Raw genomic sequence first — 27,571 nt, forward strand, 5'->3', positions numbered from 1 at the left:
CAGGCTCTTAAAGAAATTAACTCCTGTCTAAAAGTTCAGTTAATTGAGCCAGTCTCCATCTGGCAGATATCTGGCTGGGAACTGTTGCCGATTCTTCCTTATTCCTTTTGAACTCTAGAACTTAAAACAATCCAGTATTTATCTTGAAGGTAAGCTCACAGATTTCTGAGATGAAAATTCCTGAATTGATTTTCCAAGTATATATGACTTAAGTGTTAAGGATATGAGCCCCTAAGTGTTAAATTATGGTGCATAAAATTGTTTGTTTGCAAACAATAGAAGCCATTCCTTGGAAATACCTAAGCCTGTACTTGTTTAATTTTCCTGTAAATGACATTGACTTTTTCAAGTTACTGTAGAAGTGCTTGATTATAACTTCGGGGTTTTTTTTTCTCTTAAATTGTATGGACTGGTCTTGCCTGTTCGAAATGCATTAATTGAGCCAAGTCTTAAAATGGGAGGGGAAATATTTTTCAGGAGTGGATTAATGGTTAAGAATGCTGATTAACAGAAGAACTCGTTAAATGAACTCACTGTTAAACTGTAAGCTCGCTATTTCTAAAATGCCCATATCTATTTGTGCAACATGACTATAGACATTAGTTGTGATATTTCAACAAACCTCAGGACCCTGGAATTAGAATCATAGAATCACGTAGGTTGGAAAAGACACTTAAAGTCATGGAGTCCAACTGTAAACCTAACCCTGCCAAGTCCACCACTAAACCACGTCCCTTAGCACCACATCTACACATCTTTTAAATACCTCCAGGGATGGTGACTCAACCACTGTCCTGGGCAGCCTGGTCCAGTGCTTGGTAACCCTTTCAGTGAAGAAATTTTTCCTGAAATCCAATTTAAACCTCCCCTGGTGCAGCTTGAGGCAATTTTCTCTTGCTGTATCACTTGTTACTTGAAAGAAGAGCCTGACCCCCACATCACTACAACCTCCTTTCAGGTAGCTGTAGAGAACAATAAGGTCTCCCCTGAGCCTCCTCTTCTCCAGACTAAACAGCCCGTAATAGGACATGTTCTCCAGACCCTTCACTGCTTTGTTGCTCTTGTTTGGACGTGCTCCAGCACCTCACTGTCTTTCTTGTACTGGGGGGGCCCAAAAATGAACACAGCACTCGAGGTGCAGCCTCACCAGCGCCGAGTACAGGGGCATGATCACCTCCCTACTCCTGCTGGCCACACTATTCCTGAGACAAGTCAGGATGCCGTTGGCCTGCACACTGCTGGCTCATGTTCAGCCGAGTGTCGACCAACAGCCCAAGATCCTTTTCCTCCATGCAGCTTTCCAGCCACTGCTCCCCAAGCCTGTAGCGTTGCCTGGGTGCTGAGTTTCAGCATCCGTGCAGGGACAGGAACGACTTTCACACATTGATGCAATGGCACAGTCCGTTCACTTTATTGCTCCACTTGCGTGGTTATATACTTTTTTCATATCTGTACATGCGATCATGCTTATTTGAATAGGCTACAGACATAAATCACGCGCTGTTCACGAGCCCCATATTCCCTTATGATTGGTAACTATGCACTAATGCTAATAGCAACAGATCGCCTCCACGTCCTTGAACACATCTTGTTTTTGCTAACCCACATCATGTGCACTATCAGAACTTTCTCAATGGCTGTTCTTAGCTGCCCTTTCCAGCGGCCTGTTCAGTTATGCTAACTTTTGCTTAAGCGGCCTAGTCATGCTAACTCTCAAGCTACATCAACCCCAACACATGGGGTTTTTGTGACCCAGGTGCAGGGCTTGGCACTTGGCCTTGTTGAACCTCATACAGTTGACCTCGGCCCATCGATCCAGTCTGTCCAGATCCCTCTGCAGATCCTTCCCACCTTCAAACAGATCAACACTCCTGCCCAGCTTGGTATCATCTGCAAACTTACTGAGGGAGCACTTGATCCCCTCATCCAGATCATTGATAAAGATGTTCAACAGAACTGGCCCTAATACTGAGTCCTGGGGAACACCACTCGTGACTGGCTGCCAACTGGATTTAATGCCATTCACTACAACTCTTTGGGCCTGGCCATTCAGCCAGCTTTTTACCCAGAAAAGAGTACACCCGTCCAAGCCATGAGCAGCCAGTTTCTTCAGGAGAATGCTGTGGGAAACGGTGTCTGTCAAAGGCTATGCTAAAGTCTAGGTGAACTTTGTAATTCCACAATGCATTTTGACATTTTGGAAAGTGAGAGGACCGTGTGTCTTATTTTAATAATCTTTTTAGAAGTTGAAGGTTTAGATAAGTATTTTTAGAAGGATGCTGTCAAGAAAGAAGTCTTTTTAAATATCTCCTAGAATATAAAGATTCATAAAATCACTTGGATTTTATTTCTCATTTATAGAATTATGCTTTGTACCAGCACTCTTTCTGCACTTAATACATGTTTGAAGAAGTTTCTAGGCTTCTAGTTTTGGCCCTCTTCACTGTCTGACTCTCACATTTTTAGCAGAAGGTGTCTGGTCAGTATTTGATTTTCACAAATGTAATTTAAACAAGAAATTAATGAATGCATTGGAACTAAATTTTATTAAAATCCATAATTTTGTCATGAAATTACTTGAAAATATTTCTTTATAAAGCATCTTTTTATGTAGTCTTGCAGCACTTCCAGTGCTGCAAAATAATGCTTTTATTTTCAAAACAGGACTTAATAATACGACTGTCATTTTTTTGAGAGGTGCAGTCTGACTTTCATCTCAATTGCAAGGAGGACTTCACTGTGGAGGGTTGGTTACTTCACTAGAGGAAATGAAGTTACAGGGAGACAATTAGCGGCAGGCTTTCAGCTGTTAATGGTGTTGCTTGTGGAAAAGCCAATACAGAACTACTTCTAAAAAAGAAAACTTTAAATCTTTTGGGGTTTAGATTTTGACATTGGAAACAGAACAGATCCTTCTATCGGAAACGCCCTGTGCTCTTACAGTAAACCTTGGAATAGGAGCCGGGCACCTGCAGCGTGTGATGAGGTTACACAAAGTGGATGATGTCAGTGCCTGTTATCTTACCTGCCACATGAGCATGCTGCTACGTCGGTGGTTGTTGTGCTTAGCTGACTGTTTCATACAGTGTGTCAACGTAGCACAGCTTTAGCTGAGTACTAATGTTGCCCTCCTTAGAGGAAGTTGGCTGGCTTTCCAAGAATGTACCTGACTTATCTCTGTGTGTAATGGTTCCACTTTATTTGCTCTGTGTATTTTGTGTACACAGTAGTCTCTTACTTTTGTAGGGTTTTTGTACACTTGGTTAACTTTGAGTGAGGGTTGGGGCTTTTTTGGGTGTTTTACAATAAATCATAACTTTCAGAGCTTTTTTTTAAAATTTTGTGTCAGAGCAGTCATATAGCTAACAGGTAGTGTTTGTTCAGATTTGGTGTCTGAAGCGAGCTTATGTGGATAATTTTAACTAACTTGGCTGTCAATAAAGAGTAAGAATTTACTCTCTGAAGAAGACTCGGAAAATCGCTGTTTCCCATTCTTGATACGTGGTAAGGTGAAGAGACTGTGAAATGAAAGGGTCTTCTGTTTAGAAGTTACAGCTGTACGGAGCAGTGCCCTCATCCTAAAGCTACAGCCCCCACCAGCTCCTGTCAGCCAGCTAAGCATACACCACTGATAGTTTAAGGCATCCTGTGCTGGAGCAGATGAGCTGCAGCTCATCTTTGGGTTTGGTGGAGGGGACCCTTGAAAAGCAGAGATGAATATAGGGGGCTTTGCCTGGAGCAACTTCAAATAGAAGCTGTGTTGGGTTGGGTGGTGGCGGGTTTTTTTTCCCCCCTCAGAAATAAATAAAAGCCTCATACTTGTCTCAAAACATTATTTCACTGTTAGAATCATCATCAAAGCCTATGGAAAATCAATTTTGTTTAAGGTAAACATCTGCATATGCAGTCTGTTGCTTGAAGAGGAGCCAAGTTTGCAGTCGTTCTATACATCTGTAACCCTGAGGCCAATGCTAGTAAATACTCCATATAGCAGCATGGCAAAACTCCTGAATTATTGCCTCTGTAAACTTAGACAAGTCGCTGTTACTTCCCAGAATAAGGAATAACTGTATGTATTATTGTGCCTGAGCTGGGAATTCACCTCATCCCCTTTCTCAATCTGAGACTTACTTAGATTGCAAAATGCCTACATTGCACAATGTTTCCAGAATGTAGCTTTCATTTATAGATACATAGAATTAAAGGACAACCAGTTTGAGGTTGCTTTTTATCTTAACTGTATCAGAATGTACAAACCCAGATGCACAGTCTCCCAGGGGCCCTTATATGTGTTATGTTTACCCAGTGTGCACACACAGCCCATGTTTTAGTGCTAGGCCAGAAAGGAATATTCCATTCAAATCCTTCTGCGTGCTCAGAGGCAGCTTGCCTGTTTCTGTTGCAAAAGCAACAGTTTTGGCTGCAGCTCATTTCTGTGGGCCAAGGGCTGTGACCCAGAAAGCTGGCCAAGAGGATAGGGGAATGCACGCCAAGAGGATACGGGAAAGCAGTGCTCAGGCTGCTACCTGCTGGAGCACAAAGCTGGCGCTTTATCTCAGTTACTACAGGGAGCTTCAGCATGGTTGTCACTGCTGCTGCCCTCCTTGCTGGAGACAAGTCCACGGGATGCAAGCTGAGATCTTCTAAAGATCCCCTCCAGCACTTACCTTCTTGCAATTATCCTCGTGTTTGTGCTTTTTGCAGAAAATTTGGAGAGAATGTGAAACACATCAGACCGTATCGGAAGACTCAGAAATATTCTCTGTATTTCAAAAATGTCTGAGGTCTTGTAGGGAAAAAGTTCCTGAAGTCACTTTTGAAGGCAAAGCTCTGATTTAGGTCCCTGTGCAAAATGGCACGTGCAGGAATGAGCCTGTACCCCAGCTTACTGGAATAATTTTCCAGCCTTTTTTGTTTGGGTTTTTTTTTTTTAAATCAAGACCAAAGAGGTGACACACAGGGCTACCTGCAGCCAGCAGAGAAGCCACTTCAGTGGATGTGTACTGCCAGGGCGTAAGTCACCACTAAGACGTGAACAGAGTTGCAGCAAAACACAGCACTCCCATCTCTGCAGTAACTGAGCTGTTACACTGTTAAGCACCAAGTTCACAGGTGGCAGGGGACAAAATTATGTCTCTGGTCCCCTGCTTTTTGCAGGGTTTCCTTGTCCATTGCGTTAGGGTTTAGATTCTCGTCTGAAATTGCTCCATTCAAAGGCACAGTGTACTAGAGAATATCTGTCCTGCCGCTCCAGGCCCGTCTGTGGAAAACATCTCTTCTTCCCTTAAGCTAAATTCTTGTTTGAAGTCCAGCGATGCCCAAGGAAGTTAGCTGCTGGCACGTTACCAGCTCAGTTTGTTACTGCACCTCCTCTACCTCATGCCTCTGCCCTTCAGCTCCAGCGGCTAATCGTTGAAAGTGACAGTTGTGAATGGGGCAACTACACATACCTCTTTTGCAGAGAACTTAAGGAAGTGCTTGTAGACTTGTTAAATCATGCATGAGACCGCACAAAGAGGAGACATGCTACACGTTCATTCTACAGTGCAACTGCTCTCAAACCCGGAGCTTTCTGCATGGGGAACAGTTGTGTCAGTTGTTAACCAAGGGAAGCAAGCAGCGAGCAGGCTCCCAAGCAGAGAGAGTACAGTGGGTACTCAAACTGTGAACCATGCCAATAGGGCCTGCAATTAATATATCGATCTTAAAATCTAGTGGCGTTGTGTCTGTATGGATCTGAACTTCCCCTTAAGTAAAACGTCTACTGCTGCATCAAAAAACTGTACTTAGTTCAGCCCACTTGAGCCCCACAGAGCCACTGTTGCAGCAGGATGGCTGAAAGTCCCTTGAGAAGGGGGAAAGCAGGACGAACCATTCAGGCCTTCCCTGTGGTGGCGTGTGCATGCACTGTCTTAAAGCCTTATCAGCAGGGACATGGGTGTATGCGGTTTGCTCTGCCATGGAGTTAAGAGCAACACTTCCATCAGCTCTGGGATCCATCTTGTCATTCCAGCACGCATGGGAATTTCACTTTGCAGTTCCTGCAGCCATTCTGGTAACACAGTTGACCATTCCCTGTGCACAGACTCAGACCCAGCCTTATGCTTCAACGTACTGTGGAGATGATCAGGCACCTTTCTCATCCCAGCTCTGTCCAGCACACAAGCTGAACAAGTGTCACCCTTAAGCCAACTCGTAACACTTCAAGCACACAGAACACTTTAGTCTTCAAGGCAGCTTCTCAGCCTGCTTGTTAGGAGGAGCAAATAGGCCTGTGGGCAGCTGAAGAAGAACCACACACTCTCTAAAAAATTGTGTAACAGGAGCTATGAACTTTCAGTAAGGACAAGGACAGGCTTACCGTAATGATTTCTCTTTTGGAAGTGGAGTGTGGGGGGGGAATTCCCAGACATTGGTAGCCTTTCCAATTTCCTCTTTAAAGGAGTTTGCATTGCTTATAAATACCCTCTCTGAGTCTGAGAGCACACAAGACAAGCTCCATCTCCTTCGGCTTTGCCTTTCTGCAGTGGTGAGAGATATTCTGAATTTGTGATCTATATGCGGTCTTTTTAGCTGGTATTTGGGAACAGGACTAACGCTTTAGCGTGTGGGGCTTCTCTGTACTCATGATAGGAGCAGCAGGGAATGCTAAAATGCCTGCCTCTGTGGTGGAGCCCTTAGCTGTCCTTGTGGTTGCACAGAGGGCATCGGCTGTGGGGGGAGAAGCGGGTTCCTGGGCTAGCCATCAGTGCAGGGGCAGCTGCCTGGGCACAGCTATGGGTGTGATGGGTGCTATGTCAGCAGTCTCTCAACGGTGCTCCAGAACTGCTCATCTCTCTGATTGTTTCGCAGCTCTGTGTCAGGCTTTGGCCAGGAACCATGAAGCTCTGTGTCTGCTTCGTGTTGCTCTCCTTTATTCTATGTACAAGTGCTGAGACGCCAGTACACCGAGCTGGAAAATTTGTCCGGGATGCAGTGGGAGGTAAGCTGCTGTTACCGTGGGCCTTTCTCTTGGGAAGTCCCTCACCGGTCACAGGTTACTGGCAGCCGATGGATGCAGTCCTCAGAGCTGGGAAGTTGCAGCTCCACATGAGGGACCCCGCTGGTTTCTGCTGCTGGGAGAGGGTCTTGCTCAGCGCCCACAGGCCCTTTCCGTGGGCACACCTCCGTGCAAAGGCCGATGTGGAGAAGCACCTCTCTGTGTTACCACTCCTGGGGGCTTTCAGCTCCTGGCTGAAATGGTACTGAACTGTTTCCGGGATGACTCTTTAAAGCCAACATTGTCTCTGTTTCACTGCTTTCTTCAGGGGCATGGGACATGTACAGAGCATACCGGGACATGCGCGAGGCAAATTATAAAGGTGCCGACAAATACTTCCACGCTCGTGGGAATTATGATGCTGCCCAAAGAGGACCTGGCGGTGCTTGGGCAGCCAGAGTGATCAGGTAACGGAGCATATCTGGCTTGTTGACAGTGGGTCACTAGGGATCCAGGCGTTCCGGTTGGAGTGCCGTCCTGTCCGACCCGTGCTCAGCCTCTGGCGCAGGAGAGCCGCGGAGGGGAGGGGGAGCCGCCAGTGCCCGCGCAGCCTGTCTCTGCGGGGATGGCGCCTCTACTCCCGCACCACCGTGCGCCTGTCCTCCCGCCCTCCCGAGAGGGCAGACCCCCACCTCCGCGCCGCTGGTGACGGGAACTCGCTGTGCCCGCCGGCTCCTCTCCTGGCGCGGCAGTTACGGACCCTCCGGGGCTCTCGGGGACGCGCTGGTCCCGCGGCGGCCCCTCAGCCCGAGCGGCGCCGCGGGAGGCTCGTCCCGCCCCAGCGAGGGGGCCGGCACGGGCCGCGGCTCGGGGCTGGCTGCTTCAGGCGCCCTTTTTGTTTCCCGCCAGCGACGCCCGGGAGAACTGGCAAAGCGGCGTGAGCGGCAGAGGGGCGGAAGACACCCGCGCCGACCAGGAGGCGAACGCCTGGGGCAGGAGCGGCGGCGACCCCAACCGCTACCGACCGGCGGGGCTCCCCCGCAAGTACTGACGCTGCCCCCGCCCCTGCCCCCCCCTTCCGTGCAGCCGAATAAAGACATTCTCCTCAAAACGGCTCCCTGGCCTGCCTTCGGGGGGTCTTCCGGTCGCGGGGCTGGGGGAGGGGGTGTCTCTTCAGCTGCCGGTGGGGGCGGCGGTCGGGGTCCGTCCTCACGGGCCCGCCGCGGCCACTGAGCGCCGGTAACGGCCTGCGGTGACCGCCCGTAGCGGGAAGCCTCCCGGCGCGGCAGGGGGCGCTGTGGGCGCCGCCTGTGCGCCACTCTGGCCGCCGCCTGGTCGTTGGCGGCGCGGCCGTGGCGGAGCGGTCGGCGGGCCGCCATGGACCGTAACCCCTCGCCGCCTTCCAGCGAGGCGGAGGAGGGGGGTGACGCGGTGGGGAGCACGGTCTACAGCAAGCACTGGCTGTTCAGCATCCTCACCCGCCTCATCGAGGTGCGGGCCCGGGGGGGCGAGGGCGCCTGGCCCGGCAGCGTTCGGCGCCCGGCGGGCGCGGTGCGGGCGATACCGGGGCCGGAGGAGGCGCGGGCCGCGCCGCTTTCCTGGCCGGGGAGGGTGGTTAAGCCGTGAGGGGACCGGCAGGGCGTCGTTGGTGCTTCCCGGCGCTCCTCGGTCGCGGCGCCCTGGGCAGCCCCCGTTTTCCCTCAGGTGATTCGCCCCGAGGTGGCGGAGCCCCCCGCCAGCCCCGAGGGAGTCCGGACGGAGCTGGACGAGGAGACGGAGAACGACATTTGCAAAGTGTGGGACATGTCGATGGACGAGGTAGGAGCGTCTTCAGCAGTTGGATTGTGGAGGTAGTATTGGTGCCTTCTCTGAGCAGCCATGTTTTCCTCTAGCAAGTGCAGTGCATACTGCTGGTAAGCGTAGTTTTCTCTGATAGATAAACAACCTTTGTAAGTTTAGCTATGGACTCGCAGTGGCAGTGTGACATAGCTTTTTGATGTTTTTCTCATCATTCTCAAATGCTAGAACAAATTCTCAAGTAAGAGGTATACATTTTTTCAAATTATTATTATTTTTGATGCTGTGAAAAGCCAGAATTGAAGACAATAGTTGGAAGACTATTAAGCAAGTATTCTTTATTACGGCGCGGGGCACATGGGGGATCTCTCCTCCAAACGTGTGCGCCGAAAGGACACACTTACTAGGTATTTATGCTGTGTGAACATACACATTCATTACATTTCCAAGAAATGCTTATCATAGCTTTTCCGAGGACTCATTAGTATATGGTAATGTACTTCGGGCATGTTAGTCAGTGTCTCTCGGTGATGGCAGGGTCCTCAGATTATCCTGCAGCTTCCTTATCTCTGTAGTTTGCATACCTATTCTCCCAAGGCCCAGCCACCTAAAGGAATTATTCAGGGGTCTCTTGTCTTACAACCATCCCAATTATTCACAAAGAACCAAGACTTCTTTTGGTGGTGCAATGATTCTGACCACCTGAAGTGATAACATCCCCTACATGTTACATTTGTTACATTCACAGGTATCATTTTGTTCGCTGGATCTTTGTTTAGATATTTGAAATAAACATGGAAGATGTGTCCTTTGCTTCCAAACAGAGAACTAATCTTGTGTTTTAATGTGGTAAAATGAGGAGATTTCCTCTTCTGTATGGTCTGATCAAGTGCTGATGGTAATCTCTTCCCTTGTTTCTTTTTGTAAGCCTGGGTGATGTCACTGTCTGAAAACATGGCATTTGCTGAATTCTGACTTAGTGTCTCTGATCCTCTGTTGAGACGGAGAGCAGAAGAAACTAATGTGACTTTTTGGCTCGTTGTGTAGCAAATCACTGGCATCCTGAATCACCATAGGGGCTTGCTGATCTTCTCTCGTTGAAAAGCAAGGATTATTGGTATTAACTGTTTGGAAGTCACTGATCTCTTGTAGTGAGTTTGACATCTCTTTGATCCAGTCCTTGTGCCATGAAGAAAAGATTTGATTTTGTGTTTGGAAATCATAAAAGTCCATTCACTTCTCTATTTGCTTTCTCCACAGGATGTCGCTTTATTTCTTCAGGAGTTCAATGCCCCTGACATATTCATGGGAGTTTTTGCCAAGTCAAAATGCCCTCGCCTTACTGTAAGTATGGGCTGTCAAAAAGCTGTCCCATATTAATAGCAATAGTAGGTAGCTCTGTACATGCATTTGCATGTATCTCTTACCTCCTCCCATTGCATGTTTGAATATGTTAGTGTGACAAGGAGAAAACGCAAAAACAAATTTTAAAATGCTATTCCACAGCATTTTCAATATGGTCTAATCAGTAAGTATTTCAGTGATGCTGAAGCTGATACATGTCATTACTGATGAAGGACTAAGTTTATCAAACCCAGTTATCAGGCTTGTTACAAAAACTGGTAAAGGCTGGCCTTTTTTTCTCATGACTTGTTTCGCGATTACTGAACAGAAATGGTCATGAACTTGTTTAGTCAGACCTACAGCAGTGTGGTGGGTTGACCCTGACAGGATGCCAGGTGCCCACCAAGCCGCTCTGTCACTCCCCCTCCTCAGCTGGACAGGGGAGAGAAAACACAACGAAAGGCTCGTGGGTTGAGATAAGGACAGGGAGAGGCCACTCAGCAGTTACCGTCGTGGGGAAAACAGACTCAACGTGGGGAAAATTAATTTAATTTGTTACCAATCAAATCGGAGTAGGATAATGAGAAATAAACCCACATCTTAAAAACACCTTGCCCCCACTCCTCCCTTCTTCCTGGGCTTAACTTCACTACTGGTTTTCTCTACCTCCTCCCCCCAAGCAGCACAGGGGGATGGGGAATGGGGGTTACGGTCAGTTCATCACAGGTTGTCTCTGCTGCTCCTTCCTCCTCAGCGGATGGACTCCTTGCACTCTTCTGCTCCAGTGTGGGATCCCTCCCATGGAGACAGTCCTCCAGGAACTGCTCCAACATGAGTCCTTCCCACGGGCTGCAGCTCTTCATGAACTGCCCCAGCGTGGGTCCTTCCCACGGGCTGCAGTCCTTCAGGAACAGACTGCTCCAGCGTGGGTCCCCCATGGGGTCACAAGCCCTGCCAGCAAACCTGCTCCAGCGTGGGCTCCTCTCTCCATGGGTCCGCAGGTCCTGGCAGGAGCCTGCTCCAGCGCAAGCTCCCCACGGGGTCACAGCTTCCTTCAGGCATCCACCTACTCTGATGTGGGGTCCTCCATAGGCTGCAGGTGGAGATCTGCTCCACCATGGACCTCCATGGACTGCAGGGGCACAGCCTGCCTCACCATGGCTTTCACCACGGGCTGCAGGGGAATCTCTGCTCTGGCGCCCGGAGCACCTCCTCCTTCTTCACTGACCGTGGTGTCTACAGAGTTGTTTCTCTCACACTTTCTCAATTCTCTCCTCCAGCTGCTGTTGCACAGCCATTTTTCCTCCTTTTTAAATACATTATCCCAGGGGTGCTACCACCATCGCTCATGAGCTCGGCCTTGGCCAGTGGTGGGTCCGTCGTGGAGTCAGCTGGCATTGGCTCTGTTGGGCGTGGGGGAAGCTTCTGGCAGCTTCTCACAGAAGCCACCCCTATAGCCCCCCTGCTACCAAAACCTTGCCATGCAAACCCAATACGAGAAGTAATCTTACTGGTTAGGAACTGTTAGACGCCAATACTTAATAAAAATTTTTTTCTTCTCCCTTTGTTTTGATGTCATTGTTCTGCAGCTTGTATTACACAGTGCACTGTAGGATTCAAGGTGGGATTTTCAAAGGTGTTCAGTGTTGATATAACTCCCCTTTCTCTGAAGTTACCAGTCGTGTTACTTCAGGAGAGGAGTAGAGACACACAGGGCTTTGAAAGTTGAGTACTTTGTCTTTTGAAAGTACAACCACAATTTGGAAGTGAATGCAAATTGGCCATCACAACTATTTTCTTGAAAGAGTGTCTGCTGTAATTTAGCAAAAGTAATAGCATGTGAATGATAAAGAAGATAACCTTCTCGGTGGCAAGAGTTGATTGCCAACTTTAAATTACTGATAATGAACGATTTTCCAGAACATTCTGCGTTAGCACCAATCACCTGCAGGTATTTCAGAGCTCGCACGGTCCACTTTATAGAAGTGTGCATCCTTTTAATGATTGCCAAGGTATGAATAGCCTAATGGGATGCACTGCTTTGGTTGTTTTGTTGGGGTTTTTGGTTTTTTTGGGGTTTTTGTTTTTTCCTTTTAGATCTCTGCAATCAGAAAATGGGCTTTGCTGGAAGCTTATATTAAGCTTATATCCACTTTCTTTTGGGAGGAAGTGAATTATCCGTGAGGGTTGCACTTACATGGTGATACTTTTATTCTTAGGACTCTTCATTGCTTTAATAATAGGGATGCCAGATTAGCTTCAAAACAGTATACATAGAATATGCAAGGCAAAGTTGATTTCAAGATGTATCTGGAACACCTTGACACCTGAATATCTGAATAGTACCTGTCATGAGTGTATTTTAGGCTAGTCTAAGCATATCCTGTAGAAAAAATCTGCATCTCTGTCTTGAAATCAGTGTGTCATAAAACTTAGAAATCAGACTGGGAAACGTGTTTGAACCTTTCTTACTTTTGTCTTACGGCTGTGGAAGTAAAATCGTGAACTACGTTGCAGTTGCCTTATTATACCGTGTTTTGACTTTTCAGGAAATCTGCGTGGGAATATTGGGAAATATGGCCTGTTTCCAAGACATATGCATGTCCATTAGTAAAGATGAGAATCTTGGGTAAGTGTATATGTGCTTTATACATGCATGAGTACTGCTGTTCTGGACTCACAATCATGAAATATATGTTACAGAAGAAAGTAAGTTTGTCTGTCGTGCCTCGCTTTTGTTCATGCCTTTTTGGCTGACCATATTTGTGTGTGGGAAGTGTTCAGTGGAGGAAAAAAAGGGTACAGACCACTATTTTTTAATTGTTTTTAATCCCCAGTCAAGTTCTTGAATCTTTGGTTTCTAAATTTGGCAATCTTGAAGCACTGGAAATGAATACACAGTCAGAAAAAAAAAGTTGTAATCTCAGACTGTGGCTGCAGCTATGAAATTAACCTTTTTATAACTTTTGTTTTTTAAACAAGAATAGACTTTATTAACTTTTGTCTTGAATTTTCTTAAAGCCAAGTGTTATTGCAGCGTTTGTGTGATTCAGACTCCCCAACTCTTCTGGAAACAAGCAGGTAGGACATCTCAGAAATTAATGCATCTGTAGTCTGGTTCTGCTATGTTCTGAGGCCTGGGAAGAAAATTGACACGTGGGCTTACTATTTTATTATCTTCTCATCCTATCCTTTTGTCATTTCTGCATTGTTCTGGAATTGGTTTGCTGTGAGCTAGGTTACTGTTTCTATCGCATCATTCTCATTATTTTGAATTTACACTTGCACAGCTAGAATGAGTGAATTGGCTTGTAATTTGTTAAATGGGCAATTCTTGTCTAGGCTGTTGTTAACTTGCCTGTCCCAGCCTGAGGTGGCCAATGTCTGGGTTGAGAGAATCCGAGAAAACCCTTCTGTGTATGACTGTGTTTGCTTTATCATGTCCAGCTCTACAAATGGTGAGTTGCCAAAACAAGCGGGGAATTAGTGGGTGTATGGAGAAAAAAACAGGAACTGAAGTATGCAGTTTCAAAGACAAATGTTTTCAACTGGGAGTACAGAATTTCTCTGAAATAAAGTAAACCTCATGAATTTAAAGGACACCAAAATAAACCTGTCCTGCCTTTGCAGGTTTATAAGTATACATAAAACCAACCAGAAAAACACCCATAGAGGAAGAAGAAAGCTCTGTGGGGGAATCAAAACAAGCGTAATAGAAGAACTTGTGGTTTGGTGCAGTAAAGCAAAGGACATAGTCCTCATTCAGGGATATACATATGTCATTTCTGATCCTTGAAACAAGACCTCATTTAAATTTTTTCAAATCAGATATGTATTTTCTGTTTTTAAAACTACCATACTTGTGCAGTGTGAGCTGGAGGAAGGATTCAGTTACTCTGAATGGCAGCTGAATACTGCACACAGGCTGTGGGTATGCAGTCAGTGGTACAGAAATCTCTCAGCACTAATTTGGCAAAAATTGCACTAAGCACCTAATAATGGAAATATTTTGAATAGCATTTATGTTTCATGTCTAACTCAATCGTAACAGCAGTTATCATTTGTCTAGGAATCCTAGTAATTTAGCTTTTTTGGTTGGTGCTTTGTGGTTTGTTTGGTTTTTTTTAAATGACAATGCTCAGAAATGCTTTTCCGTCCAATTGAAATCACAGATCTACTGAAGTAAAATACAGATTGGCAGGTGTAAGGTTAGCAGAAAACTGTATTTGGGGACAAATCTTGGTAAGTTTTACTTCAGGAGCAGAAGTTACAACTTTTCAGGAATGTGAAGTCTCTTTGCAGAATCAAGTTCCTGCTGCGTAAATGGCATGATAAGGTAGAAGGCGTCAGTGGGCTTTCCAGCAATCCCTGTTTATCAAGCTCTTCAACCTGATCCGTGCCACAAAAAGGAATTAAACATAGCAACCATTAGTAGGTCATGAATGAGATTAATATATTTCAGCACTGAATTTACTCTGAATACTTTTATATATTAGCATTTTGTGAGCTAATTTTTGCTGTTTGTGTTTAGTCTTGTTGATATTTATACATTCTCTCTTGTGCAGTTGAATTGCTGGTAAAAGTGGGTGAAGTGGTGGACAAACTCTTTGATCTAGATGAAGAGCTAATGTTAATCTGGATTAAAAATGGCACTTGTCGGTCTGTGGGACCATCTGTAGATGATTCCCCTGAAGAACTTCCAGATTTTAAGATTGTGCCTTGTATACTTGAAGCAGCCAAACAAGTCCGGTACGTGAGATTTCTTTTCAGTTTCCTGGCTGGGGAGACTCCTTATAACCTTGTTAAGGCCTGTGTCTGGACATCTTGGTTTCCGTAGAAGCCGCATAGTTTGGCAGATCACTAGAATACATTTGCCTGTACTTACCGTTTGAAATGAGTCAACTAGTTGGTTAGCAGAGAATGGCAGTGATTGGTGATAGTCTCCTGTGTGTCCAAAACACACAGAATATAAATTCAGTATTCGGATCGTTAATGTGTCTTTTTTTGTTGTTCTGTATAGATCAGATAATCCAGAAGGACTTGATGTTTATATGCACGTTTTGCAGCTCCTGACCACGGTGGATGAGGGTATTCAGGCTATTGGTAAGACGCTTGAATTGCTACATACGATGGGGCCAAGAATGGCAGTAACTTCTAGATCATCAGATATTTAGTGGGAAGAAAAATAATTCATGTACCTAGATTAAATTTGTTGGGTTGGTGGTATCTCTCTCTTTCTTTCTCAAGTGCAGGCTCCTGATGGAGGAAAAGAGACGTGGAGTTTGCTTTATGACCTCGTTTGCCATGAACTTTGCCAGCCAGACGATCCACCGATCATTGTGCAGGAGCAGAAGACTGTATTGGCTTCTATTTTTTCTGTGCTGTCTGCTATGTTTGCTTCACAGACAGAACAAGAATACACCAAGATGAGGAAAAGCAAGTCATACTTTTTTCTGCTTTTTTGTCTTCATTTTTTTTTTTAAAGTTATTTCCACAATTGACTTTGTGGGGTGAAAGGTGGTTAATTTATTACTAGAGATCAGTTCAGAACACAGAATTCAGTTACATGTTTGAATACAGTAAGACTCTTTACTGGTGACTCTAAAAATCACAGCTAGCTCAAAGTTCAGTTACTGGATGTCTCTGAAGAGTTACAGTAATAGAATCTACAGATTCTGTTCGATTTTCTGCGTTGGGTAGATTAATGAAAATTGCAGATTTCATTTTTGCTAAAATATGAGATCTTGATAGTAATATTTTTTTTTAGCAGAGGGAGTTTCTGCACTTACTTAAATCCATCTTTATTACTTGTTATTTTTCAATCCATTGACAAGTCCTTAGAATCACAGAATGTTCGGGGTTGGAAGGGACCTCTGTGGGTCATCTAGTCCAACCCCCCTGCCAAAGCAGGGTCACCTACAGTAGGTTGTAGAGGACCTTGTCCAGGTGGGTCTTGAATATCTCCAGAGAAGGAGACTCCACAACCTCCCTGGGCAGCCTGTTCCAGTGCTCCGTCACCCTCAGAGGGAAGGAGTTCTTCCTCATGTTCAGACGGAACTTCCTGTGCCTCAGTTTGTGCCCATTGCCCCTTTCCTGTCACTGGGCACCACTGAAAAGAGTCTGGCCCCATCCTCCTGACACCCACCCTTAAGATATTTGTAAGCATTTATTAGGTCCTCTCGCAGCCTTCTCCAGGCTGAACAAGCCCAACTCCCTCAGCCTTTCCTCGTAGGAGAGATGCTCCAGTCCCCTCACCGTCCTTGTAGCCCTCCACTGGACTCTTTCCAGTAGCTCTTCATCTTTCTTGAAGTGAGGAGCCCAGAACTGGACTCCAGATGGGGCCTCACTAGGGCAGTGTAGAGGGGAAGGAGAACCTCCCTCGACCTGCTGGCCACACTCCTCCTAATGCATCCCAGGATGCCATTGGCTTTCTTGGCAGCCAGAGCACACTGCTGGCTCATGGTTAACCTGTCGTCCACCAGGACACCCAGGTCCCTCTCCACAGAGCTGCTCTCCAGCAGGTCCGCCCCAAGCCTGTACTGGTGCATGGAGTTGTTCCTTCCCGGGTGCAGGACCCTGCACTTGCCCTTGTTGAACCTCATCAGGTTCCTTTCTGCCCAACTCTCCAGCCTGTCCAGGTCTCGCTGAATGGCAGCACAGCCTTCTGGTGTATCCACCACCCTTCTCAGTTTTGTCATCAGCAAACTTGCTGAGGGTACACTCTGTCCCTTCATCCAGGTCATTGATGAAGAAGTTGAACAAGACTGGGCCCAGTACTGACCCCTAGGGGACACCAGTAGTTACAGGCCTCCAACTAGACTCGGCGCTGCTGATGACAACCCTTTGAGTTCTGCCATTCAGCCAGTTCTCAATCCACCTCACTGACCACTCATTCAGCCCATGCTTCCTGAGCTTCCCTAGGAGGATGTTATGGGAGACAGTGTCAAATTAAAAGAATTAAAAGCCTGTCTTGGGAATGTGAGTTAGGGTCATCTGAAGCAGAAGGATGTGTTGGTTTGGTTTATCAGGTAGGATTATCTGGATGCACATTTAACATACTGGCCTCTCTGAGTTACTACTGGAGGCATTTTCCTTCTCATATTCCTTACCAACGGCATATACTTTTTGTAGATACAGGTTAGCTTGCAGAAAAAATGATTTGGGTTTTCTACTACATTTCCACTTGCTTCTTTAAAACAGTCTTTGAGTGACAAAACACAACACTGTCGGACTATACATTCCTATGGCTTTTGTATAAAATCTCGCTGTGTTTCAAAATTCTAGTGCCTTAAAAGGATGGGGAAAAATTTTCAGTGCTAAACTTCCGTTTTCTTGTTACTTTATATTAGATATGCCTCTGATTGGGAGCTTGATCCGTATCTTACAATACATGGAGGGCTGTGGGAAGAGATCTGTTGAGAACTCAAAGGAGTCTGAACAAGAAGAGGCTGGAAGGGCCGGTATAAATGAGGAAGATTTCCATTTGAAAATTTTGAAGGATATTTGCTGTGAATTACTTTCCAATATGCTTCAAGAACTGACCAAGGTAAGAATAAGCAAATTTGTAAGAGGGATTTCTGCAGGGTAGAAGAAAGACATTACTATTCATGTGAGTGTTTTTCTGTGCAAGCGAAGTTGCATACTGGAAGTTCATTAGAGTGTCCATCAGAAGGTGAGTAGCAACGTGTGTTACCTGGAGGGACACAGGTTTTCTGAGGTCTGTGCCTTTGGGGCCAAGATTCTGTATGACAAATTCTCTAGGTGTATGTTGCCATTTCTTTTGACTGAAAGCCAGTTGGTTTAAGAAAATGAAAGAATATCAATATGTAAACCCACCTTCTCAGCTGGATTTTTTTTTAGTATGGGAGCATTCAGATTAAGAGACTGGTGATGTGTGAGCTTTGATCTCTTTTTGCAATAGCTATGTCCAGCATTCTCTGAGAACTGTTAAGTTCTGGTTGTTCTACCCATTTTCACTGTGCACACAATTTTGAGTTTGTTCTTTCGACAACTGTTCATGACACACTAATTGTATTTCTCATTTTGTTTTCCAGGAAAATACGTTGGAAGGACTACACCAGGGACATTTAAATGAACAGACGTGTTCCTGTGCGTTTCAGAACCTCTTACCTCTGTACTTCACATCGGTGAGTATATGACAAAGTCTTTAACATAGCTGAAAAATCACTACTGAGATGTCAAGACCTTTCAGAATCAGATGCAGAAGGAGCACAGAGTTGCTCAGACACAGGTAATACGCCTTTCTAGACAGTCTTACCTGCTCTGTCTCTTCTGGCTTACTTCAGCCAGAGCTTTGCCTAGATCATCAGCTGATGTAATGGTCAAGCTGTGCTGAAATGAATGGATGTCTGCAAATGTATGATAGCTGAAAATTTTAATGGAATAATTATTCTAAATATTTTTCATAGAGAGCTTTTCTTTGTGTACTTTTAAACAATAAAATAGGAGTTTGGGGAAGGCGATATAGGAGGAAGGTCGTCTACTGTGGAGCATTTTCCAGTATTTTTTGCAGTGGCTGCTGCTGGCTGCTGTTAGTGGGAAGGTACAGAAATAGAAAGACCTCCTATACCAAGTATAAGAATTCAGTGTTCCATGCAAGTTGTTGTTTGTTGGTTTTTTTTTTCTTTTTGTGTGTGTTTGTATTTTATTTCCAGGTGGAGAGTTTCCTTGAAGTTCTGCGTGAGGCTGATCAGACACTTGCTGACAATCTAGAAAAACGTTTCCCAAGCCTGAAGGTTCATGCCTAAGAATGTACATGAAATATTTTTCTCCTTTGGAATGAAAATTTTTGACTGTTTCATTACAGTGTTTGAGAAATCAGATTTTCAATAAATGCAGGAGAATGAGGCAACGTCCTTACCAACAGGTGGCTTTTAAAAAATGTTCCAGGTAGCGCTGATTAACCTAAGGTTAATCTGGTCTGCATGGGGAAGGGAATTACTGTAAATTCAGTTCTGCATCTTCCATCGTGTTTGCTCTGGTGATGAGAGACTGCTGACTTCCGACTGTTTGTCTGCAACATAGTTTTCTTTGAATAACTCTTGATTCTGTGCTTTTCAGCTGAAGTTGAAACAGCAATATGAATGAAATGCACTGAGTAGTTTTTTAACATGATCCTGTTTTCTTCTGAGTTGCTGTTGGCAAAGGAGGATTGATCAATAGGAAATCCCAGATGTCTGCTGCCTAAGGAACTGCAAGCACCTGATAAGTTAAATTACACAGAGTTGCTTGGGGGTTTTTTTTCTCTCTCTCTTTTTTTTTTTTTTGGCTCTGTTAGATCATGTCAGTACCTTGAGCAGGTGTAGTAACAGGAATGTTTCGTCCTGCTCCTTGAAAAGCTTCACACTTCTTATATCAAAGCCTCTTCTACACTGCAGCTCTGCATTGTGGCGTCTAGGTTGTGTGTAGTTTAAAGGATTTGAGAATATGGTTACTGACGGTCTATGCTGCAGCTTCCAACCATTGCAGCCAGTTAGCCAGAGTTTTAGGGCAGGTTTGGATTTAGTCCATGGCACACTTGCAAACTTTCTGCTTGCAGTCTGTACTTCAGTTTAGCAATGTAACCTCTATCAGACAGTTCTTTCCTCATTCATGTGTCTTATGAGTTATCTGTGAATGGCGTTAGAAATGCCATGTTAGCTTCGGTTTTTCAGGGGAGCTTAAGGTATCAGGTCACTTGCAATAAATGCAGTCTACAGTCTTCTAAAAAATCCCACTTTTAATTATATCCTGTTTTAACTGCATTACGTTTTTAGATCACGTGCCTGCAATGCCATGCAGCTAACATTTTCTGTGTCCGAAAAGGCAGTGTGGTAACACATCAGCTTCAATGTTTCTGTAAGTGAGAGTGGAAAATAATTGGTCTTTATTAGGTTTGAGATGTAAAAAAATTGGAACCAGAGTATAGAGAATAACTGAATACCATATACACACATTCCATGGCTCTCCAGGTTTTTATAGACTTTAAATATTGTGCTGGGCCATGTTTTGTTTGCCCTGAGTTACCTGTACATGTGGTAAAATTACATGTGGTAAAATACAGTATGCGTGTATGTATATAGCCTTTTCATCCAAACTTCCAGTTTTCAAAAAGAGTGCAATTTAATAATTCCCTTGGGCTGCTAGCAGCATCTTAGTTGTTGGCAGGGGATTTAGGATTACAAATACCTGGCTTCTGTCACCAAAAAGAATTACCATGGTTTCTATCAATTTTTGTATGCTCTGTTTATCAGAGAAAACTGGTAACTGTGAATAGAATGACATCATTTTTCATACTACTTTGATAGTTTTTGAATATTTTCTTAAACCTGCAGATTTGTAATAAAGTTTCTTTTTAAAAAAAAACCTGTACGCTTTCCTTCATTCTAAGTGTCAGTTCAATTTGTTTTCGGAGCCACTGGAAATGTCTGTTACTCTCAAGTATGTGATTTGTAACAGGAAAATTGAACCTCTTCTTAATGTCATTGTCCTGTAAAATGCGATGTCCTTCATTGGATATTCATTCTAACTCTCACACTTTCTTTGCTTGATCATTTTTGTGGTCTGGAAATTAATGTGTCTCTCATCCAGGTGTTAACATTTTTCTGAGCTTAGTTTGTCCCCAGGTGCATCATAAGTATCTTGATGATAGTTCACCACAATTAAGAATTATTTCTGGTTTGCATCATGTGAAAGGTGTTGTAGTTGTTGAAATTTTGCAGTGGTTGTTTAATGTAATGCACAAAAAAGCTGTGACAAGATACATTGTTTTATTTTCTTCCTTCTCCTTTTCAATACGCAAATATCCAGTGTTGGCTGATGAAGTGTTAAATGTGGTATCACTAATTACAACGAGTAGGTAAGATACATCATTTCCCTGATATAACTGTTGCCTAAGCGGGATGATATCTAATGTCTGTCATGCAGTAGAAAACATGGCTGATGTCAAGAAGTGGGAAACCAGCCGAGTCCCATCCTCCTGCTCCTCCGCAGTAGAAGCAGCTGTAGAAACAGGTCCATCAGCCTTGCCTCAGCAGAATGATAATTCAGTTACGCCAGGAATTTTTATCCTCGAGTACCGTGGTGCAATGGAGACTCAATTCCCCCTTTGCCCCACCGGAGAGGTGCTCTTGTGCAGTCTGTGCTGTCTTTAGCAGCAAGAGCCTGGCGCCAGACTGAGCGCAAGGTAAGCATGCAATGTTTTTGGCATTCAGATGTGGAAGAAACTACTTGGGGTGGCGGGCGAAATGATGGGTTTGGAAATGGTGCGCATGTATTTCATCATCTTGCCAGCAGGGACCTCCGGTAGCCTGTGCTTCGTGAACACATCTGGGTGGTTTTTTGGTGGTGGTGGGTTTTTTGGCAGGCGGCAGGGAGGGTTGGCGGGGTGTTCGGTTTGGAGGGTGATTATTTATTTTTGTTAGTTCCCTCTGCTAGCCATGCTTTGACACCGACTGGCAAGCCAGATCCCTCTGGACTAGTTGAGTCAGAGTGGGTATCTATCTGTACAAGCAGGCGAGCAGCTTTCTGCCAGACCAGAGATCTGATTGCCTCCGTAACATCCTCCTCTGGGGAAACATGAGAAGTACTTCTCACTGCTTTGTGCAGAGCTCTGAACAAAGAGTGGGTATCTGAAGCATTGAACTAAAGTAAGAGAAACTTGGTCCTGCTTGAACAGAGCTGGATGTGAATTATGGCATGGGAACACCTAGAAAATAGAGGTATAAATCAGACCGGAAGGCCTTGTTTTAAATTAGGCTTAATAGATCCTTGTAGTAATTACATTTAAAGATAGGACTCTAACATTCTTTTGACTAACATTTTAAGTGCATTTGGTGTCAGCCTACATAGTAACTTCTTCCTGGTGGGGCAAAGCACCATAAAATCAAAGAAATCTGATATGTGGGGGAAAAACTAGATATACTAAAATGCTAGATATACTAGAATGCTTCATCTGCTCCCTCGACAGTGCGAGAGGATTGTTGTTGCTGTTGGTATCCTAATGCTTGCCCAATATTCATGTCACAAACCTGTCCTTTCTGGCAGACTAAACCATAAAACCTGATACGCTGGGAAGTTCTTTTCAATGCTTCTCCGTATTCAGGTCACTCTGCTTTCTTAATTTTCTGTCATTACTTTTTAGTTCATGTTTTCTTGTAACTGCTATGGTGATGGCTTTTTCTGTAAAATTATGTGTTGGTAGGATTGACCTGTTATATCTACCTTTCACTGCAACTAAGCTGAATGTAAAAAAAAAATAAAAATTACAATCTTTATTTGTAAGTTATCCATCTTCATAGTTTATTATGCTGGTATGAAGAGGTAGGGATACGTTACTGTGGTTTTGTTTGTTTGTTTTGAAAATCTCTGCTCTGTCCCCCTAGCCTTATTTTAGCTGTTACCGAGAATTACAAAAGCAGCAGTATCTCTGTTACCTTTTTCACTCAAGAATTTACTTTTGTTTCTAGAGCAGAATTTCTTGGTCACAGCAATTCCCTAGCATATCCTTCATTTTCCCTGCAAAATTAAATGATGTCCGTTTTTTTCCTTTTTAATGCTTGCTGTTTACTTACCTTTTTGTTCTAGATGATGATGAAATTCATGTGCTCTGCCAAACTCAATGAGAAAGGAAGAACCTGCTACACCTGGGGCAAGGACCAGTCTGCTGTAATATTATACAATTTCTCAAACATCCTTCATGCAAAGGCAAACAGAAGCAATGAGCAGCTGTGCGTTTGCTCCCCAGTTGTGGCCATGTGCGTCAGTCATGCGGTTAGTGTTGCCCCTCAGTCGGAGCCAACAAGGTGTGTGCTGAGTGAACCTGACATCACAGGGCTGGTAAAATAAACCAGGTTATTTCCAACAGCTATCAATAGAGATTTTGCAATGGGAAATAGTGCTCTGGTTCCTCCTTTTACTTGCCTCCCTGATTCAATTATTTTGCTTTTTTCTTTAAAAAAAAAAAAGGTTTTATAATGCAAGGAGCTGACAGATATCTAAGATTATTAAGAGAAAAGGTTTGCTTCTGAGTTGGTATTGTGAAGAAAATGAACAAAGCCAGGAAAAACCCACTGGAGTTCTGATTTCTTTCTTCTAGTTCAGGTCTTTGGGAGTTAGCTGCATGTCTTAATGATGTCTCAGAAGATTCTGAGCGCTGCATTTTATACAGAGACTAATGCAAAAAAGAGTGCTTGAAAAGGTAACAGTGGTAGGATGCTGTGACAAGAAGGCGGTAATACTAAGGAAAGAAAAGAGATGAAGAAGGGATGCTGGAGAAAAAGAAAACGGGGGAAAAAACCTGGAAGAATTACAACAAAGGGGATAAATAGTGAGTAAGCATGATGTTGAAGAAGTATTTAATAGCAGTAACATGTTAGCATTCTAGATCTGTCCAGGTGGAGCAGCTAATGTGTGGTCATCTATCAAAAAGGTAGAAGATTGATTACACTTTCTATTTTCAAAGCTGAGCCTCCTTCGTAGTTTTTCCTGCTCTCATGGAAATGAGACAAGTTTAAGGTGAAGGTGAGGTCTTAAAAACCACAGCAGGTGGGCAAACTAGTATTGCTTGATTTTTGTTTTTTTTTTAATTTTATTTTTTTAATTATTATTTACCCCCACCACCCTGCCATTTTTTCTGGCTGGCTGAGGCATCAGGGAGCTGTTTCACGATGGAGGTGAGGCAGTTTTCAGGTGTTGCATGCCCTTGCCTTGCACTGGTCTTGAACCTGCCAGCGGTGAGGTGTGAAAGCAGAGTCCTACAGGGTTGATGCTTGTGCTGCGCATGGGTCTGAGATGAGCACAGCAGACTGCAGCATACTCCTGGTTTTGATAAGTAGTTAGGTATTGAGCGGAAGGGGCCTGCTTGATGCCTGACTGTTTTCCCTCGAGGAGAACAAAACCCTGTTGAGTCTGTAATAGCAGTCAGTGCGAGTACAAATCTACAATCTTGACTTCAGCATTTTTACATGAAAACATATTTACCCACAATTAAAAATTCTGTGTGATGAATATATTTGTTTACTACTGGGATTAATATCCGAGCCTCGCTATAACACGCTCATACATCCGTGGTAGTTTCTTCACAGATGTGGAGTAGGTATGGTGACTGACTGCATGTTTGTGCCTACTGAAGTCCCTTCTTGTTGTCACTTCCCCAGTTTGTGTCCCTTCATGCAATTTCCAAGGAAACCTTAGAAAAGGAAATACACCTTGATATTATCTGTTGCAATGATGGCAGTTATTTATTCTGTGTTTTATGTTATGCAAACTCCATTTTAATTTTGCAATGAGCTTGTATCAATATTATTTTTCTTGTCATGCGCATCATTTTTGGTGACAACTCTGTTTAAAGAAGTTGTAACTTTAACAAGCCATCTGTTAACCTTACATAGAAAGGAAACGCTCTTGTCAATTACTCTAATGAGATCACAAAAATAATTTCCTGGTTTCTAGTTGTAGACCAGTCATCCTATCTTCTGTCAATAGGAGGATATTGAAACACACAGGAAATACATGCACGCTTTTATCCTGCCCTGTAATACAGCCACAGTGTCATATTTTAGTGCAGCAAATTGTAATTAGCCAGTGATGTCAGAAGGTTTTATTTTCCATTAAAAATTCTGTAGTGCACAAACTCTTTTACCCAATATCAGAGTTTCCTTATTGAGCACAGGAACCAGGGGAAGATGTTTTGAGTTTGCGCCAGGCTGATTGATTTCATGAGTTAAGAGAGTGGAAAGGAAGGAGAAACACTTCAGCTTAGGTGGGAATAAACAAAACGCAAGATAACTCCGTTTTGTCATTTGGGATGAGGCTACTAGAATGGCTGAATGGAAGGAGGAGAAATAGAGGATAGAAAGGGCTGGAGTAATGGGAAAGGGAAAAATGAATGGTGAAAACATAGAAGAGCAAGGAGGGACTCCAGCTTTGTGAGCTCTTTAGATGGAAGACATTTGTAATGGATAAAAAGAAACACGAGGAATTGGCTAAGAACTGGCAAATGACGTAGGTCCAAGGGAAGTGTTGGAGGGACCTGAATGTATCGGCATTGTGCAGTGTGAGATGTTCATGTGGGAAAGTCCCAAGCCCAAATGAAGGGAAGGTTTATCCTTTCACTTTTCCTCCTCTTGGAAGGGTTTTGACGACTCATGAAAGGAGGTGGGAGGTAGGTGCAGAAGATACTAGCATGGAGTTGCTCTGGAGTGGGGTTGGAGTTGCCCAGGCCGATCCCTGCACAGTGCGCGTGTTTAACGGGTACAAGGGACAAACCCACCGAGAGCAGCCAGGTGTAGCCAGGAGAGGCAAACTTCTCGCAGCCTTCCTTCTGCGCCAGCCTTCCTGGATGCCAGAGCAGATGGGTAAGGGCAGCATCCAGCACCATGTTGGGGCACCATCTGTTTGAGTGTGTCTTGGAGCCCACCCTGCTCGCTTCCCTCTGAGACCAGTGTTCTCAGGATGAACTTAAGGATCAGGATCGTATCTTTCATTGTAATGTTATCACTAACTTCCACCAACAGACTTGGAGACAACCCTCAAGATGGAATTGTTGAAAACAATCACAGCGCTACTCCACAGCTATTATGGTTTGCATTAGAAGAGCTCTTAATACTGCAGTACCCTCTGCATTGTAGACTTATTTTTGATCCACGGTGTAAAGGTTGAGCGTACTTTTTTGGAAGAACACACTGACTGTGACACAGCATGATGTCGTTGCCCTTATTGGGTAAAGGAACTACTGTAATGATTTAATTAACCAGTTGTTCTGCTGATCCCCGAGTTTACTCGGACTTGAAAGAAGTAAACTTAATTAAATTAAACAGAGCTTTTTCCTTCCCACACATGCTCTGGGCCCTTTTCTTCCGAGAGATAACAAAAAGCTTATGAATAACAGGCACAGTCTTTTTGTTTGTTGTTGACCTGTTGCACAAGGCCAGCAGGAGAAGGATTATGCACAGGTGCAGTATGTGCATGGCATCAGAGGAAAAGGACACATGGGTGTTTGAAATGAGCTTTTATTTTCATTTTTTTAATATAAATTCCTGTGTTAGGTTGGCAAAACAATAGAACTGTCAATGTTTCAGTGTTGCCTGTTGCAGGTCACGATAATTTTGACAAAAAGTGGTAAAGTTCAAGTTGAAACCTTATCAAAACAGAAGAAAGGGATAAAAGAGGTTTGAATTCAGTTTTCAGCTTATCCAAAGGCTTTTTTGTGTTTAACCACCTTAACCCACATAACCCCTTGGTGCCTTGCGATGCGATTCAGCAGCAGATCTGGATTAGGTATTTTCCACCAGCCAGAAGTGACTGCCTGTTCAGTTGTAGTGCTCAAGCGTCTGCCTGCGTGGTTTGGAGAGCATAGTCACAAATTTAAAGTGGTTTCTTTGTCTGGCCACAGACAGAGAGCATTGTATGAAAGCACATCCTTGTCCAAATGTGAGCTTTTGGCCTTCTCTCAAACGGAGCTGCTCCTGACAGCAGCTTAGGCCTGCCCTCTCCTAACACCCCGTCTTCATTTCCAGTCTTGTGTGTGTGGTGGAGAGGTTTATGGAGGGAGACGTAACCACAGGAAGGAGTTCCCTTATATTCTACTATATGTGCTTGTGTCATGTGTTTGTCATTTGCAAATGACACAGCACATGTCTATGCAGAAGTCATTTATGGTGCACTATGCCCAATGTACCAGCAGATCTCTGATAACTGCTTTTACCATTTTTCAGGTGAATTTTCACTCACCTGTCAAGAAATCCTTTCTAGACTGTATTGTCTTAATTGTTTGTACTAATAGGGTAAGAGAAAGTGGGTGGGGGGAAAAAGCTTAATAAAAGCAAGAAACGCTGAATCTGTTTCGTCCCCTTTGTCCTCTGGAGCAATTCTCCCATCAATAGAAAACAAAGTTGATTAAACACAATTTGTTCTTGACTAAAAAGAGATTTAAAAATAAGCAAATATAGTTTGCCAGATATTAAAAATTAGTTTGAAGCATCCAGAATTAACTTTTGTCCATCTTTTCTTTCTAAAAATTAGTACTGTCTTTTCCCATCCCTAGTCTTTTCCATATAATTCCTAAAAGCATTGTGAACAGGTGGGAGGTGTAGTATTAGTTCACTAAATATTCTATTGTGAGTTGTACCAAGCTTTGCTTGCACAAACACATCTTTGTTAAATCTTCATTAACCTGTTCTGGTCTACACTTGCATCCTCTTGTCAATATTCAGTTATATATGTCTGCACACAGTTTACCACCCTAATCTTTTGTCCATTATCCTGGTTACTGTTTAGCTAATGCTTTTAGCCTTGAATATCCTTATAACATTATATTTCTCTGAAACAAAATTTTGTACCAAATGTTGCTAAAAGCAAAGCCCTCTAATCAGGCAGATGAAACTCATTAGTGTTACGTTTCAAGAAACCTTTCTTTGATGCAAACTAATTATTTTGCCCCATTGCAAAATT

At 44.0% G+C, this 27,571-nt stretch overlaps 2 protein-coding genes across 3 annotated transcripts; both read left to right on the forward strand.

The window, feature by feature from the left end:
• Positions 1–6,420: 6,420 nt before the first annotated feature.
• Positions 6,421–8,090, forward strand: LOC104330151 (serum amyloid A protein). The gene is made up of 4 exons (XM_075427384.1): positions 6,421–6,529; positions 6,853–6,982; positions 7,308–7,446; positions 7,889–8,090. Exons 2-4 carry the CDS (start codon positions 6,880–6,882, stop codon positions 8,028–8,030), a joined length of 384 nt encoding a protein of 127 aa, XP_075283499.1. The 5' UTR covers positions 6,421–6,529; positions 6,853–6,879; the 3' UTR covers positions 8,031–8,090.
• A 211-nt stretch (positions 8,091–8,301) lies between these two features.
• SAAL1 (serum amyloid A like 1) lies at positions 8,302–25,843 on the forward strand. Of its 2 annotated transcripts, XR_012764498.1 has the most exons (13): positions 8,302–8,470; positions 8,684–8,797; positions 10,037–10,120; positions 12,670–12,749; positions 13,142–13,201; positions 13,463–13,578; positions 14,686–14,869; positions 15,141–15,223; positions 15,368–15,556; positions 17,470–17,666; positions 18,175–18,267; positions 18,796–21,305; positions 22,706–25,843. XR_012764498.1 is itself a non-coding variant. In XM_075425726.1 (12 exons), the coding sequence occupies exons 1-12, from the start codon at positions 8,357–8,359 to the stop codon at positions 18,886–18,888; spliced, it is 1,407 nt and encodes a 468-aa protein (XP_075281841.1). In that variant the 5' UTR covers positions 8,302–8,356; the 3' UTR covers positions 18,889–21,487. The 2 variants fall into 2 exon arrangements, 1 of the variants encoding a protein (XP_075281841.1); XM_075425726.1 differs by lacking the exon at positions 22,706–25,843 and having other exon boundaries at positions 18,796–21,487.
• Positions 25,844–27,571: the final 1,728 nt, after the last annotated feature.

The sequence above is a fragment of the Opisthocomus hoazin genome, chromosome 7, assembly GCF_030867145.1.
Source record: "Opisthocomus hoazin isolate bOpiHoa1 chromosome 7, bOpiHoa1.hap1, whole genome shotgun sequence".
NCBI lineage: Eukaryota > Metazoa > Chordata > Aves > Opisthocomiformes > Opisthocomidae > Opisthocomus > Opisthocomus hoazin.